The sequence below is a fragment of the Nicotiana sylvestris genome, chromosome 4 (genome assembly GCF_000393655.2).
Source record: "Nicotiana sylvestris chromosome 4, ASM39365v2, whole genome shotgun sequence".
Lineage (NCBI taxonomy): Eukaryota > Viridiplantae > Streptophyta > Magnoliopsida > Solanales > Solanaceae > Nicotiana > Nicotiana sylvestris.
In genome coordinates this window covers 27,857,412-27,880,162 of record NC_091060.1, presented here as the reverse complement: position 1 = coordinate 27,880,162, position 22,751 = coordinate 27,857,412, and the positions used below count along the sequence as shown (strand labels likewise).

General features: G+C 34.9%; 1 protein-coding gene across 2 annotated transcripts; it reads left to right on the top strand.

Moving 5' to 3' along the window:
• The first annotated feature begins 4,069 nt into the window (after positions 1-4,069).
• On the top strand, positions 4,070-9,340 carry LOC104217806 (putative Myb family transcription factor At1g14600). Of its 2 annotated transcripts, none has more exons than XM_009768139.2 (6): positions 4,070-4,345; positions 4,600-4,676; positions 4,772-4,808; positions 5,747-5,915; positions 6,431-6,710; positions 8,792-9,340. In XM_009768139.2, the coding sequence occupies exons 1-6, from the start codon at positions 4,219-4,221 to the stop codon at positions 9,104-9,106; spliced, it is 1,005 nt and encodes a 334-aa protein (XP_009766441.1). In that variant the 5' UTR covers positions 4,070-4,218; the 3' UTR covers positions 9,107-9,340. The 2 variants fall into 2 exon arrangements, with proteins under 2 accessions (XP_009766441.1, XP_009766440.1); XM_009768138.2 differs by having other exon boundaries at positions 4,081-4,345; positions 5,744-5,915.
• The last annotated feature ends 13,411 nt before the right edge of the window (positions 9,341-22,751 follow it).

Genomic DNA, 22,751 nt, shown 5'->3' with positions numbered 1-22,751 from the left:
TTCCCCCACGAACCCAAATATATAATTTGTTTTGAAATCGGACCTCAAGTCGAGGTCCAAATCCCCAATTTTTGAAAAACCTAGGTTCTACCCAAAACACCCAATTTCCCCCATGAAAATCATTAATTTTAAGTTGAAATCATGTTAAAAGATGTTAATGATTGAAGAAAATGAGTAAAAATTAACTTACAATCGATTTGGAAGAAGAGTTGTTCTTGAAAAATCGCCCTAGGGAGTTTGTGTTTTGAAAAGATGTGAAAAATGGGTTAAAAATCGTCTAAGTATAAAAGTTGCAGGTTGCAGATGTGGGAAATGCAAACAGGGGTTCACAATTCCGAACTCCGACCTCTTCTAGCTTGGGAATTGCGAAACAGGGCTCGCATTTGCGAACCCTTCAGGGAATTTGGAACTTCGCATTTGTGAGGTCGGAATTGCGAAAAATATCTCGCATTTGCGAGATAAGGCAGGCCTGGGCTGGTTCGCATTTGCGACCAAGCCCTCGCATTTGCGAGCTATGCGAAGCTTGCAGGCCTGATCACACCAACAATAAAACCTGCAATTTTCTAAGTCCCAAATGCACCCCGTGGCCTATCCAAAACTCACCCGAGCCCTCGGGGCTCCAACCCAAATATACACACAACCTCAAAAACATCTTACAGACTTATTCGTGTAATCAAATCACCAAAATAACATCATGAACATCGAATTAAACCTCAAAACCAATGAAATTTCTCAAAACTTCTTTAAACATTAAACTTTGCATTTAAGGTCCGAATCACGTCAAATGGATTCCGTTTCTTACCAAACTTTACCGACAACACATATAAATCATATTGAACCTGTACTGGGCTCCGAAATCATAATGCGGGCCCGATACCACAAGTTTCGCATAACATTTCACTTTCAAAAACCTTTATATTTTTCAGAAAACAATTTCTTTTAAAAATTTATTTCTCGGGCTTGGGACCTTGGAATTCTATTCCGGGTATACGCCAAAGTCCCATATTTTTCTACGGACCCTCCGGGACCGTCGAATTACGGGTCCGGATCCGTTTACCCAAAACGTTGACCGAAGTCCAATTAATTCATTTTATAGTCAAAATTTATCATTTTTCTCAGATTTTCACGTATAGGCTTTCCGGCTATGTGCCCGGACTGTGCATGCAAATCGAGGTGATGCTAAAAGAGGTTTTTAAAGTCTCGGAACGCAGAATTTTATTTTAAAACAAGTGATGACATCGTGTAGAAAATGGATTTTGATATTTTAGGCTATAAACATTACGAAAATTGTAACAGATTTATAAGTACCATGGGAATTTGGATTATCACAATATATTTAGCTTCTGTATTAAATCATAATTTCCATGTTAATTGACAATTTGCTCATTCGATTCTCATAAAACAAACTAGCTAGATGATTTTTATTCGATTTTTTTTCTACGAAAAAATTACTAGCAGAAATCCAAGCACATGTACTCAATTTTTTTTAGATTTTAAGAGGGTGTTTGGCTAAGCTTATAAGTTGGTTAAACTGGCTTATAAGTATTTTTTGGCTTATCTACGCGTTTGGTAAAACTAAAAGTGCTTATAAGCCAAAAGTCATAAGTTGGTCTCCCCCAACTTATCAAATTTCGCTTATAAGCACTTTAAGTTTGACCAAAATATTTACTATTTTATCCCTAAAATACTTCTTTTTAAAACAAAACTTTCCGTATATCCAGTTCTTCAGCTACATATTATTAATTTCAACACTTTTATCTAAACACGTAACTGATTATTTTTTAAATCAGTTTCATCACTTAAAAGTGCTTTTCAACACCTCATGCTTATCAGCTACTCAAAATCAGCTAAGCCAAACGGGCTCTAAGGCAAATTATTGGCCGACACGTTAGTTATATTTATAATAGTTTCTTAATAAAATAAGAAAAATGTGTGTCCAAATGAGTTGAACGTGGTATCCTGGACTAGTGTCATGCATGACGGTCAACTTTGACTAATAGTAATGCGAAATAAAAGAAAGACTATTTTACTACTGTTTTTTTTACAAGATATTTAACAACAATATGTGAAGTACAATAAAATAAAAGCTTTTACGTGCATAAAAACTATTAAAATACACATATAATCATGCAGTGGTGATACAGTAACAACCTTGACCCTTGAAAAAGAAAATCAAACATTCAATTTATACGGACTAAAATATGATCAGTTCAAATGTTTCAATATAGCACGAAGTAATACATAAATATAGTTTGGATTCCTTCGAAGGTAAAACAAAAACTGTAGTAAAATGAACAAAATAGTGAGCATATAATATACTGTATCTTTGTCCTCCTCTAACCTCAACTTTTTTTTTTTTGGTTGGATATATAATAAGAACCATTTTATTCCTAAATTTATGTTTTCTCAGTTGATACCACCTCAGAGTAGAATAGGCAGAAGCTACGCATATGGTACGAGAGCGCCATGCTCTATACGAAACCAGGAAAGATCCTGAAATACGAATAAGGAAAATAAAAGAATTTGAACGACTAAATTACATGCCTAAAGAGTAGGGGTAATTCAAAATGATTTTATAGCTAAGCTTGAGTTATTTATACATTAATAATATAAAGATTTTCTATCAATAAAATACTCAAACTTTGTGACCGTATATTTGTTATAAATTTAATAAAAAAGGAGCATTCCGTGTTCATGTAGCATTCGAGGAAGGGCCCGGACCAAGGGTGTGATGTAGACGCTTACCGTAGTTTTATAAATTATTAAATTATCAATTAATACTTATCATAGAATTTCTGATTTGATAACGAAATTCACTTATAATTAATAAGTGACCTAATTGTTCAGTTTTGTACCTTCGGTGCATAAAATTTAAACTTGAAAAGATTTGAACTTATATAGATGCTTATAGTGTATTTTTTTATTTAAAATTATCACGTCACTTAAAAGTTATTAAATTTTATTAATCGGTAAACTAAAAACATAAAAAAAACTACAAGCCAGTAAAAACCTTCTACATCATTTTAAATTACACTATAGTAATAGGTATAACATAAAATTTACAGAAATGAAACATTGCATGTATATTCGAGAATCATATGTAGGTTAGAATGATACAGTTCCAAATTCGAGAGTCATACTTTCTAATTTTGATCGCACATTTGAACACAAAATTTATAAGTATTTTTAAATAAAATTTATATATTTTAAAATAAAAATACTACATAACAATTATTTACAATTTAAATTTATAAAAGACATATATATAACAAAGATGTGGTAAAGAATCACTCCTTTATCCCTTGAAATCGGAACTTTTTTTTTTTTTTTCTCAATCGGTGTTCGGTATTTATATTGGATCCGACTAAATTTGAATTCGCACTGAAAATTTTTATATTGGGATAAAATATTGTTTAACAAATATAACACTATACTAGGGATTGAATTCGAGACGTAATTATCACTGTACCACGATCTTTGTCAAGAACTCTACTATTATTTTTTTTGGGGGAAAGGAGTATTGTATACAATTGTCATTTTCCTAATTATTTTTTTCGCCATAATAATAAGTTTCGTGGGCATATGTGATGATGACGAAGTTGGCGTATTAAGATTCTAGAGATAGAAAGAGAGAGAGAAATAGTAAAGGGAACGAGAGTCAAAGCAGCAGCGCAGCAGTTGGTACTATTTGTATTGGTAATGATTTCGGCACAGACAGACAGAGCAAAAAAGAAAGAAAATACAAAGCCATAGGTGAGAATAGAATAGAAGAGAGAGATATATATACTACTATATCAGAAGCTCGTGATGAGAATTTTTTCTTTACAGTAGTAGCAAACAAACATCAAATATATCAGAGAATTAAGAGACTGAATTTTTTGCTTTTCTCGTGATCTTTCTTTTGTACACGTAATTATTACACTTTTTGTTGTTGCTTTAAACCTAGACAGTTTCAACGGGATTTGCCAAAAACCATCTCTTTTCTAAGTCTAAACTTAAGCCAGATATCTCTCTCTTGTTCAACCTCTATATAGAAAGAACATAGCTCTCTTTTTTCCTGTCTTTTTCTAGAGAAATTTCTTTTAGTTTCCCACTTTTTTTTTCCATTTATTCTGTTGGTGGAAACTGAAGGGATAGAGGTGAAAAAGAGGGGTCTTGAAAATACCATTTTGGAATTTAAAGAGATTTTTTTTTTTGAGGAGAAGAAGAAATTGAAGAATGGGAAATTGTGGAAGAAATCGTGGAGTGAGACAATATATAAGATCAAAAGTACCTCGTTTGAGATGGACACCTGATCTTCATCATTGTTTTCTTCATGCTATTGATAAACTTGGTGGCCAAGATAGTAAGTTTTGATAATTTTTTTCTTCTTCTTCATCATCTTCTATGTAACTTTTTTTAAAATTTTTGTTTGGTTTTTCTTTGGTATCATATCGTCTGCTGTTGTTACTGCTTTATTTTGCATTTTCCGTTGAGTCTAAGGGTATATGGAAAATAACCTCTCTATCCTCCCAAGGCAGCGATAACCATCACCGTACCTCTTACTTGAATGTTTTTTGTTGTTGTAATTTTTGTTTGGTTTGCTGTTAATATATGTAGAGGCTACTCCTAAGCTTGTTCTTCAGATGATGGATGTAAGAGGACTTACTATTTCTCATGTTAAAAGCCATCTTCAGGTTAGTTAGTTTTTTAGATCATAAAAATCCAATTGTTTGGTTGTATTTTGTTAAGTTTACTAAAGGTTTTGGTATACTTATTTTCGTTATAACAGATGTATAGAAGCATGAAAAGTGAAGTCAACAGGCAAGGTAATTCAAGATTCTCAGTTTATGTGTGTGGGGGAAAAAGTGGAAAAACCCATTTTGTAACTAAAACATTGTTCTTTGTTATTCTTAAGTATTAAATGTTCTTTATTATGTACTTGAAATATATCTTTTTGAGTTTATGTGCAATAGAATGTGAATTTCTTTATAAGTTTCCTTTATTAGAATTTCTTGAGCTTAGCTTTTCACATTTAAATGTCTAACAACTAAACATATCTTGGGAAATTATCTTACAACTCACTTCATTTATTGCATCTTTCTTTCCCAATGAAGTTTCTTTTCTTGATTAAATTCAATTAGCACAGAAATGAAGCTACCATTCCTTTGAATCTTCTAATATTGGCATATTTAAAGTAATGAAAAGTCTACTTGTTGAATTTCTGATGCTCATTTACGAGAATTCCTTTCATTTTGAAAGTTTTGTAGAAACTAAACCATTTTTCCCTGTGAAATCCTTTTTCTACCAGTTTGTGGAGACATCCAAATTTGCGTGAAAGTAGTTGTCCCATATAAGACTAGAATGTGAATGTTGTACATTGTTTCCTATTTACGTTATATACACACTGTAAAAGTCTTTTGGAAAAATCAATCTAGTATATTCTATTATCGAAGGAGAGTCTTGGAGTAACGATAAAATTGTCTATGTGTAGCCTACATATCAGAGGTTCATGCTGTGGAAACAGTCATTAATGTTTGCATTAGGGTAGGATGTTTACATCACACTCTTGGGTGGCAGCCTTTTCCCCGACCTTGCTTGAACGCGAGATACCTTGTTCATCGAGCTACTTTTTTTTTGTATTCTACTATTCTAGTAGGCATTTACCATTTTTATTAATGACCTTATTGTGTAAATATTTATACAATATGCATACAGCTTAACCTTTTCTTGTTTGCTTGTGCTTTGTTTGGTTCACGAACAGCAGATAGAAACAGCACTCAACAAAGAAAACAGTCTCTAGAAAATCATCATGATTGTCATCAAGAAGAAGAAGGATGTGCTGAGCAACAAAGACATATGGTTTACAATCCATCTTTTAGTCCCATGGAAAGATCAGATTCTCCTTACTTTAACAGTGTTCAACCCACAAAAAGGTGAGTTTGTAATTTTTTATGGCATCAGTTTCCCAAGTCTCAAAAAGGGTTGTGCCAAGAAACAAAAAGGATTTGCATTTATGGCCTGGACATGTCATCATTATCTTTACTTTATATCGTGTAGTGTCAATTAATGTGAACCTACAAAGATTAATATAAGGTTTGGACAAAAATTACTGGGTTGAGCCAAACCTAATCAAAGGGCTGGCTCCGCCCCGGGGAGCTGGTGTATAACTCGTAGGTTTGGCTACTTGTTTATCCAAATTATTAAATAATTTAGAACCTAGTAATTCAAAAAGGACTAACATAGCGAATTTGTAAGTTTCAAATTCTGAATTGTCTCTTATCAACAACAATAACAACCCAGTGAGTTTTCACAAGTGGGGTCTGGGGAGGGTAGAATGTTGACACTTGGCCCTGAGGGTAGAATTGTCACTTATTTATCCATGTATATAATTTAAATCTTTCTTTCATGACTTTTTGTCTCACACAATACTGTTATGAATTCATCTTAGAGCTAGAATCGAGACCACAAACTGCAGCCAGAGAATACGTGAAGCAGTGGCCAATCGGTACAGTAAAGATGATTACATCCATAGTATGGCTGATAAAAGTGTGGTAAAAGAGAGGACAAAAGAAGGAGAGAATGGTTTCATATGGCAACAGACTTGTGGTGAAACAGAAAGAGAAAGAGAAACAGCTCATCCTGCTTTGTGCAACAGTACTCATTTCTCTCTGCCACAAGATTTCTTTCAAAGTTTTAATCCTCAAGTTCAAGAATCTGATATTTTCAAGGTACATATCCCAATAGACCTATACTTCTCTTTTTGTGCGGGATAAGGTGGAATAAGGTATGAGATTAAATTTATACCATGTTTGGTTTACGATATCCTACTTTATCCCATCAAACTTGAGATTATATTATTATAATTCCAAGATAATTTAGTTCCCATACCAAACGACCCCTAAGTTCTTGGTATAAGTAGGGGTATTTTCTTTTGTGCAGCTTTTTTAGAATGAGAGGTTGAGTGCACTGTTGGTATTTTTTTAGGTCTATTTTCAAGATTCAACTCTAGTCATACAGTACACTTTTCTTTGTTACTTGTCTTGCTCTGTGAAATTTTCTGCATGGTGTAGTACATTGTGTCTACAACTGGCAAAGCCTACAAGTCTTCATTCTATAGGGTATTAGGTACACTTAGTACTAAAAGTAGTTGAAATACAAAGTTGATATTGCTTTCTCTTCTGTTGTTTTGTGCTTCCTGTTTATATTGTTTTGCTCTTTATTTTGCCATAACAAGAAAATAAAACTAGTATGGCCATGTATTTCCCAAAAAAGAAATGGAAAAACAAGTTTATTATAGACAGAGTTGTTACTTTTGGCACATTAGTTGATACCATGAAGTATGGGGTAATCTATTTTTAATTAATTGGCTTAAATTGGTGCCCATTTAGGAAACTTTCCATTTTGACGTTAGAATTATAACAAGCATCTGAGTAACTAAGATAAGGTTCTAAATCATATGGATTTAGCTCGTAAACAATAATAATATGTGTAGGATTTTTACACTACTAGTGTGTATTAACATGTACTAATTGAATTTCAACTATAAACATCGTCAAATTACTAATTGACTTTTTTAGCCTGGTTTGTTTTCAAGATTATAACTTTCATTTTTTGTGGAGGGTTACCTATATATATCTTTTAAGTAATCTGATGGTGTAAAACAATATATTTTACATTATCGGTGTATATAAGTTAAACTCTTACATCTTGCTTATTTTTTAGGTAACCAGTATAAGTATTTCTTTACGCCCTTAGTATATTGAAGTTAAAATTCTTTATATATATGTTGAGAATATATATTTATTGTTGGATGGGTTGTTGAGAGTATATTTATTAGGCATTGGTCATGTTTTGACATAAGTAAACACGTTGAGGAGAAATTTCATGATGCATTAATTATATTCCAACATTCCTTAGTCTTTCTACCTAAGCTTTTGTATTTTCTTCATACTTTAATCTCAGCGTTTGACAAAATTTCTGGTTGTTATCTGGCACGTTAAAACGCCATGCAATTGTGGAAGGGAATGGGATGAACACTTGAAAGTGTCTTTGGGATCTTATAACAAAATTCAAATGGCATTTAATACATTTACTATGTAGTACAATATGAAAGCAGCAAGTGACTTTATAACGGTGGACCACATTATTTAATAAGTATAATGAGTGATCTTTTTGGTACTATTGTTTTCTGTTTCTCCATACTGTGTCTAAATAAAATATTGTTATTTAGTCGAGTGTCTATCGGAAACAATGTCTTTGCACTTTCAAGCAGGGGCATATATAGTACATACGTGACGGGTTTAACTGAATCCATAACTTCCGCCCTTCCAAGCAGGGGTATATATAGTACATACGTGACGGGTTTAACTGAATCCATAACTTCCGATACAGAGTATAAATTTATATGCAAAGATTTGAAAAAATATAATGAGTTCAATTCTAAAAATATTAAAGACCCATAAAGTTTAAATCCTGAATCCGCCTCTGCTTTCAAGGTAGGGGTAAGACTGCGTACGTCCGACCCTCCCCATACCCCACTTGTGAGATTACACTGGACGGTTGTTGATATTGTTGTTTCTATAATGTGTAATTCATAAGTTGATCTATACAATTTAACCATCTTATCATTGCAAAGGGTTTAACTTATAAACATTGGCTTTGTCAACTTAATCTTACACTATCAGATGATCGAAAAAAAGGTAACTACAGAAAATCATCTTAGTATCTAGGAAGGTACGGCAGAATATTATATGGTATAAAAAACTTTTTACATTATTGCAAGCATGTTGACTGATTGTTTGTTGCTCAGGCGGCCAAGCAACAAGATTCAAAACGGGAATCATCAAAGAAGTGCAAATTCGAGGGCTCAAGGAAAATAGAAAATGCAGGAGAAGAAGAAGAAGAAGAAAAAGAAGACGGCGATTGTAGATTATCGTTAGCTCTCTCATTGCACCATCCTTCAATTCAAAGAAGCAATACTTCGTCCACAATAAGTGAGATTAGTGAGGCAATTTCGTCATACTCGGGTTCCAACCTGAATCATCACGAGTACCACTGGCTTTCTTCTTCTGAAAAACATAGTGTTATTAATCTTGATCTGTCTATTGCCTTGTGTAGTGAGTAGGTGACTTATGAGGTCTCCATGCAAAATTCCCCTTAGGTGAATTTTGAAATTAATTAGGCTTTATTTGGAGGATGAAGTTTTTTACTTTTTTTACTGTAGTGTTTCTCTTTCTTTTTTCTGTGTTTACTATTTTATTACCCTTGTTCATGTTGATATCAGAGAAACGCTTCAGTAACTTGAGTACTCGAGTATTGTTATAGTAAATCCATTGTAACTTTTACGTCAGTTACATTGTACTCCTACCCGTCCACTTTATTTGATTTTTTGGCCTTTTTTTGTGGTCCTTAATATTTAATTTTTGAGAAGTTTTATTGTGGGTCTCACACAACTGACATTAGTTGTGTGAGACTCCTCTTTGTCTCACAAATTTGTGGATTCCAATCTTACACTTTGGGTCCACAAAAATCTGGTTTCACAAAACTGTGAGACAAAAAAGATGCTTCATACGATTAATGTCAGTTGTATGAGACACAAAATAAAATTTTTCCTATTTCACATGTTAAGAAGGAATTAATTAACTTCTTTTTTTCAAAGTTGCCCTTGGAATAAAGAATATATGAGTATTTGTTATATTTTCAATGATTACATTAGAATTAATATGATCAATTTTATTATTGATTAATGTTATAGGTGAATTCACTAATACGTTTGAGAAGAGCCAAAAAAAATTAATCAAAGTGAATTTTATTTCAGTTATATTGTAGTTTTTGTCTTTGAGTTATCTAGGGTTTCACCTTGTCTTACTAACCTTTTTGTCCTGTTTATTCTTAAAGGCGCGCTTTTGTCTTTTTATGACCATAATAGTGAAATTTATAGCCAATTTTGTCAAATATGAACTGGAAATTGACAGAATGTAAGTTTGACATATTGTTGAATTTAGATAAAGAACTGATAAGAAAAAGAAAAGAACGAATCCTTCTGCTACCTTTCGCTTTTGGTATTTTTATTTCCAACCTTCTTTCACTTTGATATGCTTCTAAGTATGGAGAGTGAAGTAAACAAATAGCCTTCAAAAGTGGATGATTTTAAATTTTTGTTCTCGCTTGCTCGAGGACATAACTTTAGTTTAACTAGTATTGTCCCTTACGTGTACCATGAGCAATAATTTTAACTTTTGACCTTAAAATTTTGGCATGGACAAACGAGAGTTAAAAGTTAAAGACCACTTTAAAAATTATCATATTACTGCAATTTTTTTGAAGTATGGATGGTTGGACGTGATCGATTTTTGGATAATAAATTGATGGTCAATCAACATGTAAACAAATATTAAAATTAGAATACACATATCCTGCAAACAATTCAACATGCAAGATGGGGATATAATAGTTAATTTGTTGACTATTTGAATCTTCACCTTGTTGGTAGGGAGTTCGATTTGAGACCATATATTAATCTCTTTTCTCATCCCCTATTATAAAAAAATTATAAAAAGAATCTAACATACTAGATGCTGGACAAGGACTGTAAGCCAAAAGGTAAACAATCCAGTTTGGTCTTTTAAAGGTTAGCAAAAGATCCATTATATGTTGGAGTTGTATTGCTAAAAGATACAATATTAGCACTAAAACAAAATATATACATTTAATTTGGGACTAATTAATAAATAGTAACTGCAGTTGCATTAAATCCATAAAAATAGCTTGAGGTTCAAACTGCAATTTTATATCCTATGCGTACTCAAGATTTTGAGTAGACGGTCATAATTCAACTTTTCTAAAATTAATGTTTTCGTGTGTTTGTAAAAGAAAATGACAAAATATGTTGACAATTCATCAAGAGGAAATTCTCCGACCAGTTATAATAATGTCTTTTCCAAGAATATAGGTGCAATAATCGAGTGGCATAAACAAAGATATATAATTTGGTAACAATAATGACTTATAGACTTATAACATATTTCATATCAAAATCCCTATAAAATTTCTCATTAATTTCTTGATACCATTCTCACGGAAGCTATATATCTTATTAACCGTATTTGATGGGCTTTTTTCATTTTTAGCCTCCGCCAGAAATTATTTATATTTGGTAGCCAAAAAAATGTATATTGTATAATTTTTGTATATAACATACAAAATATATATATATATATATATATATATATATATATATATATATATATATATATATATATATATATATACATACAAAAAATATACAAAAAACTATACATTTTTCGTCTATTATTTTAAGAGTGACTATACAACATCATTTTTTCAATAATAAAATATAGATTAATATAGGGCCCATGTTTCTTGACTCTTATTGATCGAAGAGACACCAAATTAGGTAAGATGTGATTGAATTTAGCAACATGCATGAATTCTGATTTATTCGACATACATTTAGAAAGTTAGCCTTTACAAATTTGACAAACCTTGACATGCAACATTCCTTAGTACCTCATGAGTAAGGTAAGCATTACGCCCATCTTTTTTTTTTCCATCAGTGTTTGATATTCGTTTTAGAGTTACAATTAATTCGAAATCACATAATTAGTTAAGGTTTCCAGGGGGGGTTATTCCAACTAGAATATTTTATATTTTTATTATTTAAACCTAAGACCTCTGATTGAGAATGAAAAAAATTATATTCATGCCATTGTAAGCATTTGTAGTACGTCCATCCTCTTCTATGATTTGCCATGAATGATTATATCACATTCACGTTTAAACAGAGGCGGAGCCCGTCTTTCGGCTACGGGTTTGGCCGAACCTAGTAGTTCTGATTTAATTAAATCTTATATTTCTCTTAAAAAATTTATTGAATATGCACAAATTATTAAATTAGAACCCAATAACTTAAAAGAACTAGAATCCTGAACCCATAAACTTCAAATTCTGGCTTTGACTTTGTGTTTAAAACGGATGGTTTTGAAGTTGCCACCTTAATCTCCTAGATATAGATAATAATAAAAAGATGGGATCTTGGAATATATGCACAAAATGGACCAATAATCAAGGAGCACTTTGCCAACCTTGATAGCAAACATATGATAATTGGAAATAACTCGTGCCCAAAATGGGTTGATTATGAACGTTTGATGTGACATTGCTTAATTATATTATGATTTGGAGGTATAATCAAAATTGTCTTTCACTTTGTTTTAAACTAGGGAAGGGTAAGAAATAAAGCAAAATTGAAGAGGAAAATGACAAAAAATATTTTGATTTCCGTTGTTCGGATACAGAGAAAATTCAATAGTTTTGATCCAAAATTTGTATTTGTCTTAAGAAATTTATATATACAAGTTATTAATTTAGTACACAATAATTTAAAAGATTTAAAATTTTAAACCAATAAACTTCAAATCCTAGTTCCGCAACGACAAACAACGTGATACTATTATTGAGTGCAATACAGTTGTTGCTTCTGATTTGACAAAAGATTAGAGAGGTATATTTTGTATTCTCTTTTAGTCAAATAGGATTGACCAAAAACTAGTGGCCATGTTTGAAAATGTAAAACAAAGGTGGAGAGAATGTTACCTAGAGAATGGAAAAGCTCTAATTTAAGCCTTTTAGGTAGGATTAATTGTCCAAACAAATAATTGCAACTATAGTCAAAGATCACAGCTATATCATCACATGATCATTTAATTGTTTGCAAATAATTTGTGAAGGCCCTAAGTCAAGGAATTAGCTAGAGTTTGTTCTTTGGAATCCTATGGTCTATCTTTTTTCCACTGGTGAACTTAATTCACAATATTGCAGTCCATGTAATTCACACAATAGAAGGAATTCTCCATAACAGGTTGGCATTGACTTTGGTTTTTGAACTTTGCATTTTCATTTCATATGTGTTTTTTTATATGACCAATCAAAACTTGATTATTTCATTTTACTCTGTACATGCAATAGAAGAAGGTTATATTATTCATGAAAGCGGAATATTTATACATCGAGTTGTCCTTTTTTACTCTGTAGAATAAGTGTTTTGCACATATTAGTGAATTTTTGGTGCAAAGCGTATTGGCAATCAAATGATTTCACTTCATATAAAAATATTAACAGAGATTTCAGTATGTAAGGTTCTCCTTGCGGTTCACTTCAATTGATATTTTAGCTTTTTTCGTGTGGTCATAATATTTGATTTTTTCAGATATCAAGAAGGAATTAACTTCTTTTTTTCAAAGTTGTTCTTCGAATAAAGAGCCTACAAGTATTTGTTATATTTCTAATAAACAAATTAAGGCTAATGTGTCAATTTCATTATTAATTAATGTTAAAAAGTAAATTCCTTAATATACGTGAAAACAGTCAAAAATATTAATTAAAGTGGACCGAATAAAATATTCACTAACCCGACTATTATTGATTCGCTCTAGATAGGATCCATTAAAAGGAGATTGTTCACTAATCACTGCCAAGAATTTTTCTATCCTAATGCTCGAACTCCGAACCTTTAATTAAGAAGGGGACAATCTCATCCATTCTACTATATTTTTGTTTGATTGATATAAGATTTGCTATAAAATTTCGTATGTCGGTCTCTCAGAGATTTTCTTGCAAATTGTTTTGAATATTCCAGTTTTGACTAAAGACCAAAATATAGATTTTTCAAGAATTAATATCTTTGACACTCAGTTGATCTTATTTGGTTTGGTTCATTTCGTGTAGAGTCAATAAGTAATTAGCTCAGTGTGCAAATCTTAAATTTTCTTCGTCAAACTTTTGGAATTCCAATCTTCTATTTTCACCTAAATGATATGTTATGATATTTAAATAGAAGTTAGTAAAAGTTTGAATAGCCAAATATTGATAGATTACAAAACTTTTTATAAATTTAATTTTTCTATACGTGTAAAAGTGAGTTATATGTACTTTTACTGCAATTTGGCCACTAAAAGGAGTCTTACATCCTTTTAGTTTTTCATTTATTTATTTTTTGGCTTCTGAAGACATATTTTTATATATTAAATAGCCGTTACATAATTTTACATTTTCATTAAACAGTATGAGAAGTTGCATGTTGTAGTAAATTTATATAGTGTTTAGATTTACTTTTAAAAATTCAATAATTCTTCAATTATATACTACAAAATTTTAAAAATTGGTCCTCCGTTAATGAAATTGAAGCTCAACTTGATAATTCGAAGTGTAATTGTTGAATTTCTTGATCAAACACTAACACCTTACTCTTGAGTCTTGACCAAATAAAATAGGGATTTTGGCATGGTATGACAATTTGCCCACATAATTAGCAGAAAAAAGCCCTATTTATAGGTATTGTCATGCAATGCCATTTTTCAATAAAATATGGAGATCGAATTAATATGCGATATGCCACTTCCAACCTTCAATTTTCAATTTTCATTTTAGCCCTTATTGGATGGTCCGCTTATAGAAACTGGGTCAGTCCATAGTGGTCAAGCCCAGAAGCTTTGGGTCCAATTTAGGTCCAAATCATAAGATATTTTTTGTTGGTAGTTTTTGTAGTTTTACCCACAAAAACTAAACTAATTACCCTTGTTTACCCATTATTTTTTCTACCCACCAAACAAATTATCCTTCCTACCCATTGCAACTTTTGTGAGTAATTGTTTCTTCTTCTTTTTTTCTTCTCATTTTCTTTTTTTTCCTGTTTTTTTTTTTCTTTTCTCCTTTTATTTTTTGTCGTATTTATTTATTTTTTCCTTTTTCCTATTTCTTTTTTTTTGTTCATATTATTCTTTATTTTCTTTACAGCTTGTTTGGATGGTTGTTACCTGTTGTATTGTATCGTATCGTTACTTTAAATACAATGTTTGTTTTGATTATTACTTAAATTTTATTGTATCGTATCGTTTAAATCTGTCGTTACGTAACGACGAAAAGTGCCACTTTATGGAACGACCGATTTGGTGTTGTTGCGTCATTTTCTTATTTTTTAAATCTCATCTTGCCCTTTTTTATTATTCAATAATCCTATTTTATCCTTTACCTTACCTTTTTATATAATAATATTATCTCGTACCTTACTTTTTCTTTATAATATTGCAAGTTTATTCTTCATACTGTCGATGCATGACATTATAAAATGACGGCAAACAATAAAATCTATCTAAACATTGTATACATTAAAACGATACAATACAATATAATACAATACGATACGATACATTATGAAACGATGTATAACAACCATCCAAACAAGATGTTACTCACCATAATAAGGTTTTATACTCAATTTGGCTAGCGTCTTTTCATTTGTTTTTCTTTCCTTTTATTTATTTTTTAATTTCGCATTCATTTTCTAATTTCATTCAACTTTTTTTTTTAATTTTCTTTTCCCATATTATTATTTTATTTCTTCTAACACCTACTTCTTATACAATGAATGTTATTTTCATGGAACTCCATCAAAAAATTTATTTAAGAAAACATTTGCAAGGATCTAGTTGAAAAAATTTTAAAAATTAAAAAATGACTTATTATTATGGTATACTGTTATATTATATTGTATATTATAACAGTATAATGTTACTATAACCATAACTTTAGCTTTGCACAATAGCACCTAGATAATTCAACAAATAGTAATCGAAGTTGTCACGACCCGAATTTCTCATCCTCGAGAGCCTTGATGGCGCCTACTGGTGAAAGCTAGGCAAGTCAAATTATTCTAATTACTTAACCTTTTGCAGTTTTAAACCATTATCAGTTATGAGTAGATATCATGCCAATAGCGGAAATAATTAAGCGGAAGACAAAATATGATAATTACTCTTAATACAAACTGCGAAAGTCTAAATACAACTCTACCCAGAATTTGGTGTCACAGTTTCACAAACGGTCTAAGAATACTACATACAAAGTTTGAAGGAAAAAAAAGATACACTATCTCTGAAATAAGTAAAGGAAACAAGATAAAGGAAAGATAGGAGGTGACGCCAAGGCCCGCGAATGCCCGCAGGACTATCTCAGGTCGCCTGTTGGACTGAAGGTAGCAATCTTACTGCGGTCCGAAGTCTAAAACACTGGGATCTGCACAAAAAAGTGCAGAGTGTAGTATCAGCACAACCAACACCATGTGCTAGTGAGTGCCTAGCCTAACCTCGGTGAAGTAGTGACGAGACTAGGACCAGACTACCAAATAAACATGTGCAGTTAAATCATATACAGCAAAAATAGAAGCAGATAATCACAATTGAAATTGGGCAAGGGAAACATGCTGCGGGGAGTAATAGATAACAACAGAATATCAAGAGGAACATAAATAAACCAAAATCCAATTACTAACAAGGAAAGGGAAAACAAATGTAGAGTTCACTTTCATTTCACATCTCGTTGCAGGCGTGCAACCCGATCCCTTTTCATGTATCTCGTTGCAGGCGTGCAACCCGATCCCATTTCATATATCTCGTTATAGGTGTGCAACCTGCTCCTATTTCATATATCTCGTTGCAGGCGTGCAACCCGCTCCCATTTCATATATCTCGTTGCAGGCGTGCAACCCGCTCCCATTTCATATATCTTGTTGCATGCGTGTAACCCGTTCCCATTTCATATATCTCGTTGCAGGCGTGCAACCCACTCAAATTTTATATATCTTGTTGTAGACGTACAACCCGCTCCCATTTCATATATTTTCGTGGCGGCGTACCACCCGATCCCATTTACAAATCAACAACAATCACAAAAGAATCCCGGCAAGGGAACAATTATATTTCAACAACATTCCGACAATAATATCAAGACAACATCCCGGCAAGGGAACAATAATGATAATAACATTCCAGCAAGGGAACAATAATGATAATAACATCCCGGCAAGGGAACAATAATGATAATAACATATGAAGCGCGATAAACCACAACGGAGTCATAACAATTACAATACAAGACTCACGGGCATGCTTAACATCGACGTATAGATACTCGTCATCATGCCTATACGTCGTACTCCACAATTAACACGTAGCAAATAACACACAACTCCTAATCCCTCAAGCTAAGGTTAGACCAAACACTTACCTCGAAGCCACGAACACAATTCAAGTCTCTACTATCGCTTTACCTCTTGATTCCACCACCAATTCGCTCGTATCTAGCCAAAGTTACTTAATTACATCAATAAACGCTAAATGGATCAATTCTAATGCATGAAAATGAGTTTTCCAAAATTTTACCCAAAAGTCAAAAATCACCCCCGGGCCCACATAGTCAAAACCTAAGGTTCGAACCGAAACTCGATTACTCATTCCCCCACGAACCTAAATATATAATTTGTTTTGAAATCAGACCTCAAATCGAGGTCCAAATTCCCAATTTTTAAAAAATCTAAGTTCTACCCTAAACACCCAATTTCCCCCATGAAAATCATTGATTTTGAGTTGAAATCATGTGAAAAGATGTTAATGATTGAAGAAAACGAATTAAAATTGACTTACAATCGATTTGGAAGAAGAGTTGTCTTTGAAAAATCGCCCAAGAGTGTTTTGGTTTTGAAAGAGTGTGAAAAATGAAAGATTTTCGGTTAAGTTATAAAATTGCAGGTTGCTGATGTCGCAATTGCGACCATTGCGAACCCAGACTTCTGTTAAGTTTGCATTTGCAAAGCAATTTTCGCATTTGCGAACAATGTGTCACATTTGCGACGTCTGGCTAAAACTGGGGAATCGCATTTGCAATCAATCCCTCGCATTTGTGAGGTAAGCTGGCCTGGGCTATTGTTCGCATTTGCGACAAAGCCTTCGCATTTGCGAATTCGCATTTGCGAGCCAGGCTTCGCAAATGCGAAGCCTGCAGGCCTGCAATGCAACAGCTGAAGTCTGCAATTTCTCAAGTCCAAAATCCACCCCGTGGCCTATCCAAACCTCACCTGAGCCCTTGGGGATCCAAACCAAACATGCACACCAACCTACAAATATCATACGAACTCGCTCGTGCATTCAAATCACCAAAATAACATCAACAACTTATGAATTTAGCCTCAAAATCATAGAATTTCTTAAGAACTTCAAATTTGCCAAATTTCTCAAATAAGGTCCGATTCACATCATTTTAAATCTGTTTCTTACCAATTTTCACAAGCTCGACTCAAATCATATATAAGACCTGTATCAGGATCTGGAACCAAAATACGGGCCCGATACCAATGGTTTCAAACACATTTCACTTTCAAAACTCATAATTAATTCCGCAAAACAATTTCTTTCAAAAATTCATTTCTCGGGCTTGGGACATCGTAATTCGATTCTGGGCATATGCCCAAGTCCCATATTTTCCTACGGACTCTCCGGGATCGTCAAATCACAGGTTCGGATCCGGGTCCATTTACCCAAAATATTGTCCGAAGTCAAATTAACTCATTTTAAAGTCAAAATTCATCATTTTCACAGATTTTTAAATATTGGCTTTCCGGCTAGGCGCCCAGATTGCACACGTAAATCAAGGTAATTCTGAAAGAGTTTTTGTAAGGCCTCGGAATGCAGAATTCATTTCTAAAATAAGTGATGACCTTTTGGGTCATCACATTCTCCACCTTTAAAACAACCGTTCGTCCTCGAACGGACAGAAGAAGGAAGTACCTGAGTCGGGGAAAAGATGGAGATAACGGCTCTGCATATCGGACTCAGACTCCCAGGTCGATGCGTCAGCGGGCTGACCTCTCCACTGAACACGAACAGAAGGAAAACTCTTCGATCTCAACTGACGAACCTGCCGGTCTAGAATAGCTACCGGCTTCTCCTCATAAGACAAGTCCTTGTCCAACTGGACAGTGTTGAAATCTAACACGTGGGATGGATCGCCGTGATATTTCCGAAGCGTGGACACATGAAACACTGGATGCACGGCTGATAAGCTTGGCGACAACACAAGTCTGTAAGCCACCCTTCCCACTCGATCAAGAATCTCAAACGGGCCAATGAACCTAGGGCTAAGCTTGCCCTTCTTCCCAAATCTCATCACGCCCTTCATAGGTGACACTCAAAGCAATACCCGCTCACCGATCATGAAAGCCAAATCACGAACCTTACGATCGGCATAACTCTTTTGCCTGGACTGGGTTTTACGAAGCCTATCCTGAATAATCCTGACCTTGTCCAAGGCATCCCGAACTAGATCTGTACCCAACAACTGAGCCTCTCTCAGATCAAATCATCCAACCGGTGACCGACACCGCCTACCATACAAAGCCTCGTAAGGAGCCATCTGGATACTCGATTGGTAGTTGCTGTTGTAGGCAAACTCTGCTAAAGGCAAAAACTGATCCCACGAGCCTCCAAAGTCAATGACACAAGCTCAGAGAATATCCTCCAAAATCTGAATAGTCCGCTCGGACTGCCCCGTCCGTCTGAGGATGAGCTGCTTAGCTCAACTCAACCCGTGTGCCCAACTCTTGCTGAACTGCTCTCCAGAAATGGGAGGTAAACTACGTACCTCGATCCGAAATGATAGACTCGGGCACACCATGAAGACGAACGATCTCCTGGATATAGATCTCAGCTAACCTCTCGGAAGAGTAGGAGACTACCACAGGAATGAAATGTGCTGACTTGGTCAACCTATCAACAATAACCCACACTGCGTCGAACTTCCTTTGAGTCTGTGGGAGTCCAACAACGAAGTCCATAGTGATCTGCTCCCACTTCCACTCGGGAAGCTCAATCCTCTGAAACAAACCACCAGGTCTCTGATGCTCGTACTTAACCTGCTGACAATTCAAACACCGAGCCACATACGCAACGATATCCTTCTTCATTCTCCTCCACTAATAATGCTGCCGCAAATCCTGATACATTTTAGCGGCGCCCGGATGAATAGAGTACCGGGAACTATGGGCCTCCTCTAAAATCAACTCTTGGATTCCATCCACATTAGGCACACAAACTCGACCCTGCAATCTCAAGACTCCATCATCACCTAAGGTAACCTGCTTGGCACCTCTGTGCTGCACCGTATCTCTAAGGAAATACAAATGAGGATCATCATACTGCCGATCTCGGATATGCTCCAATAAAGAAGAATGAGCGACTGTGCAAGCTAACATACGGCTGGGCTCAGAAACATCCAACCTCACAAACTGATTGGCCAAAGCCTGAACATCCAAAGCAAGCGGCCTGTCACCGACCGGAATATAAGCAAGACTGCCCATACTGGCTGACTTCCTATTCAAAGCATCGGCCACCACATTGGCCTTTCCCGGATGATATAAGATGGTGATAACATAGTCCTTTAATAGCTCCAACTACCTTCTCTGCCTCAAATTTAGCTCCTTCTGCTTGAACAAATACTGCAGACTCTTGTGATCCGTGAACACCTCACATGCCACGCCATACAGATAATGCCTCCAAATCTTCAACGTGTGAACGATGGCTGCTAACTCCAAATCATGAATCAGATAGTTCTTCTCATGAATCTTCAATTGCCGTGAAGCATATGCAATGACCTTGCCATCCTGCATCAACATTGTACCAAGTCCAATACGAGATGCATCACAATAAACTGTATAAGGCCCTGAACCTGTGGGCAAAACCAACACCAGTGTCGTAGTCAAAGTTGTATTGAGCTTCTGAAAGCTCGCCTCACACTCGTCTGACCACCTGAACTGGGCACCCTTCTGGGTCAACCTGGTCATCGGGGCTACGATAGATGAAAACCCCTCCACAAACCGACGATAGTAGCCCACCAATCCCAAAAAACTCCAGATCTCTGTAGCTGATGCTGGTTTAGGCCACTTCTTAACTGCCTCAATCTTCTTCGGATCAACTTGAATACCCTCCGTTGCTACCATATGACCCAGGAATGCAACTGAACTCAACCATAACTCATGTTTTGAAAACTTGGCATACAACTGACTATCCCTCAAAGTCTGAAGAACCACTCTAAGATGCTGCTCGTGCTCCTCCCGACTACGGGAATAGATCAAAATATCATCAATGAAGACTATCACTAATGAATCCAAGTAAGGCCTGAATACTCGATTCATCAAATCCATAAAAGTTGTTGGGGCATTTGTTAACCCGAATGACATCACCAAGAACTCATAATGCCCGTACCGAGTGCGGAAAGCGGTCTTAGGGACATCGGATGCCCTAATCCTCAACTGATGGTAGCCAGATCTTAAATCAATCTTCGAAAATATCTTAGCACCCTGAAGCTGATCAAACAAATCATCAATCCTCGGCAATGGATACTTATTGTTGATTGTAACCTTGTTCAACTACCGGTAATCAATACACATGCTCATCGATCCGTCCTTCTTCTTAACAAACAACACCGACGCACCCCAAGGAGAAACACTCGGTCTAATGAAACCTTTCTCAAGCAAGTCTTGCAACTGCTCTTTCAACTCTTTCAACTCAGGCGGGACCATACGATACGGCGGGATAGAAATGGGCTGAGTACCCGGAGCCAAATCAATGCAAAAGTCAATATCCCTGTCGGATGGCATATCCGACAGGTCTAAAGGGAATACCTCAGGAAACTCACGAACAACGGGCACATAATTAATAGAAGGGAGAAATTCAAAAATAGCAAGATTTACAATTGGTCGTTCAAAAATAGCCCAGTTTCAAAAGTAATCGAAATTTAGCCACTTTTTATGTAAAGATAAATCTGAGCGAAAACACTATTCAAAACCCGAAAAATATGCCAGTATATTATACTGGAGTTCCAGCATAAGTATGCTTGAACTCCAGCATAATATGATGGAGTTCCAGCATAAGTACACTAGAACTCCAACATAATATACTGGAGTTCCAGCAAGTATAATTGTCCAGTATAATATACTGGAGTTTGGAGCACCGGTGCTCCAGTCTCCAGTATATTATACTGGAGTCAGCAAAGTATATCGGTCCAGCATAATATGCTGGAGTTTATACACAGGTGCACCGAACTCCAGTATATTATGCTGGACCGGTCTCTGTTGCAGCAAAATAGTGGCTATTTTTTATTGACTTCGTAAAAACTGGCTATTTTTCAATGACCAGTCCGAAAACTGGCTATACCATGCTATTTTACTTAATAGAAGGAATCTCAACACTAGAATCACGAACATAGGCCAAATAGGCCAAACATCCCTTCTCGACCATACGCCGAGCCTTCATATAAGAGATAATACTACGGGTAGAATGACTCAGAGTCCCTTTCCACTATAAATGAGGTAAACCTGGCAAGACTAAGGTCACAGTCTTAGCATGACAGTCCAAGATAGCATGGTAAGGTGATAACCAGTCCATCCCCAGTACGACAACGAAATCAACCATGTCCAGTGTCACACCTCCTTTTTTCGCCCCCGCGAGGGTATAAGGAGTTTTTTCCAATTAAAGGACAATCGAAACGGGATTTATTTATTTATTTCAGAGTCGCCACTTGGGAGATTTAGGGTGTCCCAAGTCACCAATTTAATCCCGAATCGAGGAAAAGAATGACTCCATATTACAGTCTGCGAACCAGAAATCCGGATAAGGAATTCTGTTAACCCGGGAGAAGGTGTTAGGTATTCCCGAATTCCGTGGTTCTAGCACGGTCGCTCAACTGTCATATTCGGCTTGTTTATCTGATTTTTTTAAACAATTAAGAACTTATATGCAAATTTAGCATTAAACCGCTTTTATCATTATTCTTATTATTATTTTATACAAGAATTGCAACGTCGTGAAAATGCATCTCGAACCACGTCACAACCAGTGTACACGTGATTTGTTGACGCATTT